Source organism: Opisthorchis viverrini (genome assembly GCF_000715545.1).
Source record: "Opisthorchis viverrini unplaced genomic scaffold opera_v5_158, whole genome shotgun sequence".
Classification (NCBI taxonomy): domain Eukaryota; kingdom Metazoa; phylum Platyhelminthes; class Trematoda; order Opisthorchiida; family Opisthorchiidae; genus Opisthorchis; species Opisthorchis viverrini.
In genome coordinates, this window is record NW_008751812.1 from 510503 (window position 1) to 522600 (window position 12098).

The following is a 12098-nucleotide window of genomic DNA, read 5'->3' on the forward strand; positions in this document are numbered from 1 at the left end:
GTTTGTGCTGTCAGTTTCTTTCCAGATTGTCTGGTTGAGCGGTTGGATGTGTAGGCAACTCAGTAGGCTTGACATAGGCCAGCAATAGGTTACCCCCTCACCCACATTTTTTCTCTTTTATTCACTGTAGGGCTTTGAATACAATTATATATATATATATATATATATATACTAGACGAACCTTATGGTCGTATGGCAGTGAAGCATCAGTGCCAACACTGATGTCGCTGTCTTTGCTGCTGCTGATAGGGATAAGCACTGAACTCGAGTTTCGCTCTTTATGAGCTCATCAGCACTACATATCCCTGGCCGTGCCAGGTTTTGAACCGAAAACATCCAAAAAGCGAAGTGAGCGTATTACCACTCCGGCAGCAGGGCACTCCGAACGCATCTGAGTTATCACGTCTAGACGGGCGAACGTGTTCAGGCTTATGCGATGGTTTAACGACACCTCGAAGGACAACCCAGTGACTGTCTCAATTGTGTAGATCGGTCCATCCGCCTCTACAAGAGTCAAGAATTTAAAATGGGCACCTTTTATGGCCAGTTGCTGATGGTCAACGGAGTCAAAAGCAGACCCGAGCCTCAGAAAAAAACACTGTTGGTCGTCAGAAAGAAGGGGGTAATCCAACACTTGCAGTAAAGTGAAGATGTGAGCGATGCAACACCACATAGAGCGGAACCCAGCTTGATTCTTGCGAATCTGGTTTTCCCGATGACGGAGCAAACTATGTAGGATAATACCAGAGCACCTTGAAAGCCATGGTCATTAAACTCATGCCCCAGTGATTTTCATACGCTGTCCATTCACCGTTTTTGAGCACGGGAATCACCGCCATGATGTTCCATTTCATGAGCATTCTTTCATCATCCCAGATACATTGGAGTAAAGCCGTCAGTGTGACCACAAGGAAGTTGCTATATTCTTTGAAGAGTTTAGGGTTTAGACCGCCTGGTTCAGGCACTTTGTTGCGCTGGAACAATTGAATTACACGATGGTCTTCCGATGTCGATGGCGAACTGGTTCCATTAGGGTTCATAAGTTCTTCCAACAGGGGTGGCTGATGGCAGTAAGCTGAACTGTTCTTCAAAGTATTCAGCCCATCCTTGAAGACGCTCCAGCGAATGAACGGAGATCCGTCCTGTTTAGAAATTATGCTTAACGGCAGCATAACATCACTGTTCAAAAATAGTGCTTCGCCACAGTGCAACCGTAATTTGTTTCAAAGCCTTATGGTTAAGAAAACGAATAAAAGTGGATGGGGAAGGGCTTATTGTCAGCCTACCACAATCGTTCAGATGTGCCGACACCCACGGACACACACACCGAATAGAAACTGACAACAACGACGTGACTGACACTGATCAGCAGCCATAACTTATGGCGTCTCCAGTTATGTACAAAGGGCTACGCGGACTCCATCCTGCAAGGCAAGTCGCACCAAAAGAATCACCATCATCATCCATGACAGTAATAGCAGTGTTGACACTGATGCTTCACTGTCATGCGACATAAGGTTCGTCAAAACACATTTAAAGTTTTGGACTAAAAAGAAGAAAGGGTGACTAAGGGGAACTAGTGCTGGCCTATGTCAAGCATACAAACGCCCAATCAGACAATCTAGAAACAACCCGACAGCACGAACGCCACTGACAACGATAAGCCACCACTTCTTGTAATGTCTCCAGCCAAGCACAGGTGGGGTCATGGGGACCCCATTCTAGAAGGGGGGTCCAACACCAACAACACCCAAACTTTTCGTGATCTATTTCACGCCCTTCTGCCAAGTCATACGTTGTCCACTTCGCGGTTTGCGCCATTCTGAAGAAGGCACGGAGGACAATACTTGTTTTGGTAGACGGTATGCGTAGCACATGACCGGGCCATCGCAGACTGTGGTGCTGAATAATTCCTCCGATTGAAGTACCTGCCGAACAAGAAAATGCCCATTTTCTAATCACCTCGTTACTGACACGCTGACGCCATTCAAAATCAGCAACGCTTCTGAGATAACGGAGGCCGAAAATCTGAAGACGCCTCAAAGCGTCGATCCGCAGAGGCTACGTCTCGCACCAACAGGATACAGTCCTTACTGTAGCTTAGCACACGCGACCCTTAAGATCAAGTGACGCAAATTTGCAAACGTGATTCGAGTCTGAGATTTTTGCACCTACTTCACCAGACATTTCCGTCAGAGCTAATACAACTACCGAGACATGTCAAACTTTGCATTTCTCCTTGAATCGTAAGGGATATGTTCAGAGACTGCATGTTCGGAAGCATGACATCGCACTTTGAAGGTAGATACCGAAAGATGGTACGACGGGCGTTCAGTTTATTAAAAAAAAGCCCGCACTTGGCCTTCGTCTTCACAAAAAACGACAGTTTTCGAACTCGACAAGGTTCTCATCAGCAAGCATGTGAACAGCGTTCACCTCATTATCTCATCAGTGATGAAGCTGGACAAGAATGGAGAAAGTACACATCCTCGTCGAACAGGGAAGCCTTTGGAGTTCACGCAAGCGTGAACTCCACGCCTTTAAACCAAACTAAATACACGACCAAGACGTGCCTCTGGCGAACTGAGACACCCTCAGTCTTAAGCTATTTTTACGATATCTGAACTCTTCGTGGTGGACGAGGTGGTTAGATACTGATAAGAATCACCTCTTGTTGAATCGGAGGTGCAGCCGACTCGTGCATAAATGAGCACCAAAAACAAGGGGCTTTTAGTGTTACTACGGTGTGAACTATTATGGAAATTGACAGACGAACGGCGTAAATTCGGCTGTACACAGGTATCCGGTTAAGGGAAGCCTATGCTTGGAAAACTAATGACTATCTTGACACAGGCACAGCTGAAGACTTGAATGAAGCTTGTAGTCGACAGCGTCTAAATAGTGAGTGTGCTGTACGCTCAACTGCACTTGGATGTTGCATTCGAGTTTTGGGAATACAACGACGACCCCCGATTGAGCATCTAAAATTCGCACAAGGGAAGAACGCTCGCCCAATTCCTCAAAGGTTCAGGTGTCCAAAGCTCTGATAAAAGGAAAGTAAGGCCGCAATCTTGAGCGGTAGCGTACAATCTGCCACTATCCTTGGATATACTTACGGGCAGAATACAGAGAAGTGATTAATGAATGGGACACCGGGAGCTAACATATGACAGCGAGTGATACGAGGCGTCAGCAGTTGTTTTCGCTTACTCATCCCGCGGGGAATAATGCGCTGACATCAGGCGGAAACCGATGATGGTGTATATGGGCTAAAGTACTGCCAGTGCAACCAAGCCTACACAGGACAACAAAGGTCCTCAACTAAAGTCAAGCCGTTACGTACAGGCTGTTAACGTGTGACCACCGTATCAACTTTTAAGAAACCAAGTAACAACATATTCAAACAATCTGGAGCATCAGAAAACTGTTCATCCAAACTCTATTTATTGGATTCCTGGTAGAAAAAATCTTATGGATGCTCTAGCGGCACCCCATGATTCAGCGGGCTGTTGAGGTTGTCACTCTCTCCACGACGGATGACCACCGTCATCGTCCTTGTTGGCTGAACTACAGAAACCGAGACATCTCACCAAAGGCCTCGACAAAAAAGCCAGAGGGCCGCGAACAGCTTTTACCAAGATACAAATTTACCAGTGACCAATAAGAAGAACACGGGCCTTCAACTTGACGCAACCATTCGCCGCGCCAAGAAAACGCAAAAAATGAAACGTTTGCGATTCTACCATCTCCATTCAACAGCCGACCACGCACTATCAGGAATGAGAGTAACGAAAGATAGTTGTATTTGACTAACGCCTATGAACAATATCTACCGGCCCATGAACCACTCAAACTGCTGCAGCTCCTGATATGATCTCCGTCAGTTCACGTGTGATAGCGGCCTGTCGCGTGCGATTGAAGCTGAGCGTCAGCTTATCGATCATTTCACCTGAGGTAAAATAGCATGAAAAAATTAACCGCACTTGCCTGCATTTTTTGTGGCAGAATCCATAGCTGTCATGCGAGCAGATTGCTCACTCGTAGATGCTTCTTTAAGGGCGAAGAATATCAATGAGGCTAGTGTGTACTCATTGTAGCATTTCAGCACTTCTTCATCAACTGAATCATACAAAGAAAATTTCGGGGCAGCTACAACCTCCTCAAGACTCAGTATTGGTTGAGGGGTTGTTATGTAGGTCACAACAGTTCTACATATAGGTAAAAACCAAACGAAATTAACCCACTTAAATGTGTTGTAGTACATTACTGCCCGATCAAACTTGTAATCACTTTGTAGTATGGATTCCGCTATCTCGGAGGCATCTTCAAAAGTGGGCGCCTTCTTGCCGACATCGCTAAAGGACATCAGAAAAATATCTCGAAACTGCCTTAGAAGCTGGGCGCGCGATTTGTCACCGACCAAAACAAGTTTGGTATTTTTGTTGAGCTCGGGGTTCGCAAGCAACATATTTCGAATGGTCTGAAAATAGTGTTTACTGAGGTAAACCTTACCTTTACAATGCTACTATTGGCAGCACCACAGAGACCCCTGTCCGAAGTGATAGCCACCAATAATGTGTTGGGTTTGGCCTCGACCTCCGTCGAACCCAGATCAGTACAGTCGTAAAAAGCTGCAAATATATATCTGTAAATCTGACAAACCTTTGGCGCCGTTGCCATAGGGTCGGGCTACTCGAAGTTCTCGCTCAGCTCTAGCGAACTTCGAGGTAGAAACCATTTTCATCGACGCGGTGATCTTCTGTATGTTCTTCACTGAGCGCAAACGGACTGCGATATCCTTGAGGGTGGCCATGCCGCATGATTGTTGTCTAAAATGGATGTTTCAGGTTAGTAAAAACAACACAAAGCAGCCAATTACCCCAGGAGAGGCAACAGGCATCGTGGAGACGAGAGAGAGGGAGGCATCCCGAGAGAGCAACGAACCCAAAATACCTGACGACTGGAGAAAATCCCCGACATTTGATTGGTCGACGCCATCAATCAGTAGACCCACAGTTTCATGGACTCAAGGGTTGATACACGAGATCAATAATTTTGCCCAAGCCTCCCGAATCGGACTTTCTCTTGTCCTTCAGCGGCTTCCGTTCACCCGGAAGTCACAAGAGAATAAAGGTTGCGGCACTGCCATATAAGTTCACGCCGCGGGGCTGTCAGCTTGCCTACTCGAGGATTCGCATCAGGGATTCACGGATTGATACACAGGACCGAGGCATTTGCCCAAGTTTCCCGGCTCGCTTTTGTTCTTATTGTTCAGTGGCTGTCGTTCACCTGAAAGGCACAAGTGAAAAAATGGTGTAGCACTGCTCTTTATGTTCTCAGCGCGGGGAAGTATGCTCGCCAGAGCGAGGATTCGCACAAATAAATGTCCAGTAGTGCTTTAAACTGGGTTCTAGAAGGAGGGTGAACAACCACCGGAGGAAGGTCGTTCCACGCACCAACTACCCGAAATGAGAAAAATTTTGCCTGATGAATGTGTGCGCTCTGAGCTTGAAAATCTTCTTGCTGTGTCCCCGCCCATGTGCTTGCTGGGTCAACGGTGGAAAAAGCCTGTTTGCCAAGCTTTGATCAAACAGGGCAAAAGTAAGAATTAGGTCCCCTTGGAGGCGACGGTACTCCAGGGGAAAGAGATCAAGCATCACGAGACGCGTTTCGTAGTCCACGGATTTGAGGCCGGCAACCATTCTCGTAGCGGCTCGCTGGTTGCTTTGTTATCCTCGCGGGTGGTTTGAATGATAAAGCAGGTCGTTTGAGCTCCTTGGAATCACGTTAAGGTGGTGGTTTCGGATTCGATGCTCGTCGCACAGACAACGGAGAATGACTCCTTCAGTTGTGTGCTGATCACCAACTGTTTCTATCAAGTACGAACCTCCAACATAAAAGTTCTCATCGCTTAACCTGGCGGCCGTCAACCGCAAATCAACTGTGGCCACAGTTGGACCACTCGGCCTTCAGCCCCCGGTGGAGAGAGACAGATAATGTGAAAACAAAGCTGGGTTCCGCCTTGCATCGCACTTTTAGCCCCCGACAGATTCTGGAACAGCGACACTGCTTCCAGCAACCAACAATGGCTTGTTTATCTGGAAGTTGCCTTTGACTCTGTGGACCGCCAAGCACTATGGCAGTGTCTGTGGAGCAAAGGTGTCCCCCATAAATTCTTGACCCTCATTAAGGCGCTGTACGCCAACTCCCGCGGCCGTGTAAAGGTCTACGGCAAGCTCTCTCCTAAGTTCACCACATCCAGTGGGGTCCGACGGGGCTGCCCTCTTTCACATATCCTCTTGAACCTCGTCACTGGTACGATCGTGGAAGACGCACTAACTGCCTCTAATGCCTCGGGGTTCGAAGTGCTCTTTGGGCCTCCGCTCACAGATATTGAGCACGCAGACGACTTAGCTCTTCTGGGATCTGACCCCGTGGTAATGCAAAAAATATTAAATAACCTAAATAATTCTGCCTCGCGGTTCGGCATGCGCTTCACACCTGCAAACTGTAAAGTGCTACTTGCGAGACTGGTTGGCTCGAACCCTAGCCTCATGCTTGCGGATAAGCCGATATAGGTATTGCGCAAATCGCTAACCTGGGTAGCTGTATCAGTCCCGGGGGCCTGACGAAAGACGATTGGGAAGGCCAGAGCAGCTTTTCGAACCTACGTCACTTGTGGCGTAGGCGCGAAATCAGCTTCTCTTTCGGGGGTCAAGTTTACGATGCTGCGGTGCGTTCCATATTACTATATGGATCAGAAACCTGGCAGTCGCGTGCCGAGGACCTCAGAAAACTTTCAGTTTTCGATCGTCGATGTCTTCGGAGCGTTGCCCGAATCTGGTGAGAACACCGGATCAGCAATTCTGAAGTACGTCGAATGGTATTCTGGAGAAATAACTCATCCTCGATAGATGAACTGATTACACTGCCTAAGTTGCGCTGGCTTGGCCACGTGCTGCGTATGCCAGTCTACCGACTTCCTCGAAGGGCCCTTTTCGCACAACCACGTGAAGGGTGGAAGAGAGTCAGAAGCGGTCAGACGATGACCTGGCAGCGAAGTATGAAAGCCATTACCAGCAAACTGAGCTGCGCTGGCCATTGCTGTCTTCCTGGATGGGGACCTCGAGTCGGGCCATATCAATTGCTAGAGACATTGTCAGATACGGCCCAGTCGCGATCTCAATGGCGCTCTTGCATCCAAACTATTGCCTTCAATACATAGCTCCTTTTCCATCCCCCACTCCATTTGACAGCCCACTGACAGGGCTGGATTTATGCCCCAATCTATCCGCTCCCGCCTGCAATGCGCAGCTACCTACCCCTCCCCCAAATCATTGGTGAACGAAACTGCGGCAATGGCAACCACTGCACGACGAGTACGTGGTTATTAGAGCTGACAACAGTGATGATGATGATTGAGTTATGTTACTGTGCATAAATGGGATTTCATAATCAGCGCTGTACATAGACACAGGCCTGGCAGTTACAACAAGTACTCAAGGTGGGCGACAAAGAGTAGAGATATGAGCACAGGGGGCCAGCGTTGGTCATTGGATGAGGCTGCTGTGCATAGGTGAGGCCATATAGTCAGCGCCGCACGTAGCTACGGGCCCAGCACTTACGATAAGTAGTCAAGGTGGGTGACAACGGTCATTGTTATCATGGCAACAGCTTTATGGCGGTCACCACATTAAGAGCGTCAAATAGATAATATAAATGTTATCTGCAGCTATCTCGTGACGCTATAGTTTCAGTGAAAATAATTTGGGTTGGCTTCTAGCCATCGGCGATATATATATATATATGCAAGTCCTTTTTAGGAGTTCTTTATGGCATCAGCTTTCCTTATCAGACTGGATGGTGTTGACTGGGTGACGTGTATTCACTAGTTGGTGCATTTGAGGCACCTCGGTTTGGCGAAACTGAAGTTCTTGATAGTTTCTGGAATATTAAACTCCACCTTCTGTTTATATGAGGATTGGTTTTGTTTGCTGGACAGGCATCACAAATGAAAAGTGTTCTAACCTCAGAAATATGATACACGATTGTCGATGCATCTTATTGCTGCGGCAGGAATTCTCACAAAGAGAGTGGGGAATTAGGCCAATAATAATGATAGTGTTTATTCCTAACTGGTGGGTGGCATGCCGTCAGGCACGACCATAATGTGACACCCAGAACGAAAGCATGGCCGGCGGAGTTTGTGGGTACAAATGGTTGCGTGAAAAAAGGATTGTAACATAAACAACGGGCAGTATCCGATGTAGACTTTAGGGTTTGAAGATGGTGGACAAAAACAAAACGGGGGAGGTCGAAACACGAAATATCCTGCCTGACATTTGAAAAGAAAAGTGGACTTTTCGAAAGATGAGGATCCAGGACAATGGTTCTCGTGAAGCAGCAGAGTTGGGGTAATTCAGCCGGCCAATTCGAACTAAAACCCAAAACTACCACTGAAGCCTAGTGGTCTTGGACTAATGGGCTAATGGCCGGGGGTTATAGGAAAAGTGATTGTGAATGACGAAGTGGAGGAGATTAGCAATGCGAATAAATGACAGCAGGCTCATGGTGTACGGTGAAAACTATAAAGACTCACCGTTGTCGCTAATACATTGGGGACTAGTGTAAACGTTTCTAGGAAGAGTGAGTTTGTGATAATTCACAAGCTGGAACACGATTTGTGCAGACGGTCATTAACTTTGTGAGCAGCACCTACTGGTTAAATCCGACTGGAAAGTTCAGCAGATTTGAATGAACGAGTCTTGGTGGCAGCTGAGACCAGATGAAGAGTTTGTTCCTATTTGCGCATAAGTTAACAAGTAGGCTAGGCAGTGAGGTCAGTAAAGCCTTGCGAGTTCGATGAGACATAAGATGGCAAAAAAGCATTAACACAGATAGAAAACTCAACGTTTACCACAATTATGGTAGTGACAACAAGTGATAAAGTAATACCAGATAGAGGGATTTTTACTCAGTAGAAGAGCGACCAAGTCGGGGTCTATTTTGCTGATATATGGTACTAAATTATAAGGGGTAAACAGCGATCATGCAGAGAAGCGGTGTGGTTAGGGAAATCAGCGTATCAGGACTGGCGAGAGAGAACTTCCAATATGATGGCCTAGTTTACCTGGAATTTATTACGCGAGTTGGAAATTATCCTAACATAGTTGAGAAAGTGAATGCAAGAGAAATGGTCACCAGTCTCCAAAGCACTGCTATCAGCTTTAGCTGACATGTGGTGCATGGCAAAAGTCTCTAGGCGCTAGTGTTGTCAGCCGCCAGTGGAGAGCTAGGGGTCTCAGTATATATGTATGTGCACGGTATGTATATACGTACGGATTATGGTGTGCGTCTGGATACCACGACCGCCTCGGCGTTATCAGCGGCGGTTATGGGCCCAGCAGAGGTTGTTGCTCCGGCAGAAGCGATGATTCGACAGGCTCCCCAAGTAACAGTTTGATGTAGAAGTACGTCAGGTGTTGTGCTCACATATAATAACGGTGGGTTGATCTGTGTGGCTGCTCGAGAAGTTAAGCACATGGAGCATACGCGACTGAGTAATAAGAATAATGTTTATTCCCAACTTGTGGGTGGCATACCGTCTGGCATGATCAAAGTTTTACAGTCAGAATGGAGCTTGACTGGGGGATTTGTGGGGGTGAGGATTTCACAGAAGGGGGACAACGTCACAAACAGTGGGGAATACCCGATGATATAGTAATAATAAGTTATTTCCCAACCTGTTTGGAACAATGGGCATGAGGTCCGACTAGTTCAAAGACAGCCAGGTGGCATGAACTAAAACTGAAAACCATTGCTGGCCATGGGTGACCTTGGGTGGTTAGATAAATGCCCGGAGTCACAAGGAGCAAAGTAGAGATGGGGATGAGATAATTCAAATTGGGAGCACATGGAAAGTTTTGTCTCAAAAATGTGGTTTAATCTGAAAGTAAGCAGACTCACTGGTTGCTTTGTTGTAAGGATGTCAGGTGCAGGGGAATAGGTTGGATGGTGCCAAGTTGCTAATATATAGGGCGACCCGAACTCCGTATACGGATTTGAACTTGTGCAAGGGGCAAGCCAAACTTGCAGCAGAAAAGCCAGGCTAGCCAAATCTGAGCGAAAATTCACTGGGTACGAAAGAGCTCACCCCAGAGACGAGACTGGATGAGAACTGCTCGAATTTGTGGCTACAGGCTTGAGTGGGCGAGGAGTTGTGATCGAGATTCTGGAGATATTGGTTGCGGGAGTGCCATCTCACTGGGTATGACAGTTCCACGCCATCATCGCAGACATGCTTCGGTATACGGACAGCCTCGTAACGGTCGTCAAGGGTCGGAGAAGTGATACGCGGTTCCGTGGCAGCTGGTTCCGTGTGAGACGGAGATTGACACAGGGAATCATGCAGATGTAGGCTCACGATAATCTCGCTTTTGTTGGAGGACCGTGTGACTGTAGACCGGACACGACCCAGTGTGAATGAATAACAGTTCTGAGGGGCGTTTGGGCAACCGCAGTCGAGGGTTGAAGCTTAAGAGGTACGACGAGAAAGAAGTAGAATGAAGGCAGTAGCGCGTGGCGCGTGTTAGGAGGCATAAGATACAACGGCGTCGATAGAAAAAATTTAAAAAGGGACGACAGCAAGCTAAATGAACCCATGAAAGTTGAATACGTTTGCTGATCCAGATGCCAAGTACTAGTTGGGCCAGAGTAGGTGCCTAGTTTTAGGAAAGTGAAAACTTTATCATCGGGGTAGCTAGCAGGGGGCTAGCTGTTGGACTAGTTGAGAACGGACGGTATTTTTTGCTCACCAAAGCGTCACGACATCGGGTCCTTGTTGTATAAAAAGAGGAGCTAATGTGAGCAGTGACAGTGGACAAGTAAGGAGCGGACAAGCAACAGCTTCCCAGATAATTGATAAGAATCGTAGATTAACTGGGTCTACTACGTCAACCTAACAGTAAAGTAAGATTAAGGATCATCAGTCCCCGAGTCAATGCTCTCAAATTTAGAAAACGAATGGTGTACGGCGAAAAAACAGCCATTAAGTGCTAGCTGTGACTGCAGGTAATCAGGAAATCATGAGTTATTGGCACTTTGTGCATACGATAGCTCTAGATGACAAGAGGGAGGAACATGTGTGCTGTGTTTGGACGATGAAGTGGACTAGGGGTGGTATGACCCCCACTAAGACGAGAGTGGCAACACCTTGCACGTCGACCTTAGCCGTGAACCTCACAGGTACTCTCAGGCTACCCCATGCACGAATATGTTTTTAATATTCTTTTTTAAAGATTTCTTAGAACAAACTGGAGGACAGCTGTCGTCCGCTTGTATTACTTGGTGTTGTGGGACAAGTGACGGCCGGAACAAGGCCAATCCAGCTGCAGACAAACAGCAACGCTGCTCTTTTTTGGCTCAGAACCACCGGCGATGGGCGATACACCCGTGCTGCTGGAGGGGTGGCGAGTATTCGAACGCACCATGGTGCAACGTAGTAGGGCGGCCCTCCCTGCAGGGCGTACACGTCCACCACACGAGGTTTTCATCCCTCGTGCATGCTAGCAGATCTACAAGGTGGAAAGCCGTCCAAGCAGCCATAAGTGCGGTTTGTGCATTATTAAATAACTCCAGCTACCAGATATTTTATTCGGTGGGGGGAAAACCAGGCCAGTGAAACAGCTCAGTCATTTCGAACAAGCAAACAGCCACTGGAAGAGGCAAGTCACGGAAGCAAATGAAACATCAACTACCTTTTGGGCAATGGGAGTAGAATGGAGATGTTCAGAGCCTGTGTACTATGGCTAAACGAAGACAAAACATTTGTGTGAACCACTCTGTCTAGTAGAAATGCACCAGTGCTATGTGTATATATGAATGATTGGGCTGTGGGGCCAAACAAGTATTTCATTCATAACGCATCTTCAGACGCACCATTTGATATGTGTGCGCTACGCGTGTTCAGGGGATGCAGGATGGTTCGGAACAGCGTGGAACTGAGGCTTTGGTTTGGCTGGGGTTGGTTCAACCCAGCCAAGGCAAAGCACTAGACATTAAATAGAGCTGACAGAGTTACTCAAGGGTGGGGCCAGGCT

The 12098-nt window shown here is 47.4% G+C and overlaps 1 protein-coding gene across 1 annotated transcript; it reads right to left on the reverse strand.

Moving 5' to 3' along the window:
• Nucleotides 1-3848: 3848 nt before the first annotated feature.
• Nucleotides 3849-5085, reverse strand: T265_07039 (hypothetical protein; the record flags this gene model as incomplete). Its single annotated transcript, XM_009172463.1, has 5 exons — nucleotides 3849-3949; nucleotides 3979-4480; nucleotides 4513-4631; nucleotides 4663-4829; nucleotides 4880-5085. The coding sequence occupies 5 exons, from the start codon at nucleotides 4996-4998 to the stop codon at nucleotides 3849-3851; spliced, it is 1008 nt and encodes a 335-aa protein (XP_009170727.1).
• Nucleotides 5086-12098: the final 7013 nt, after the last annotated feature.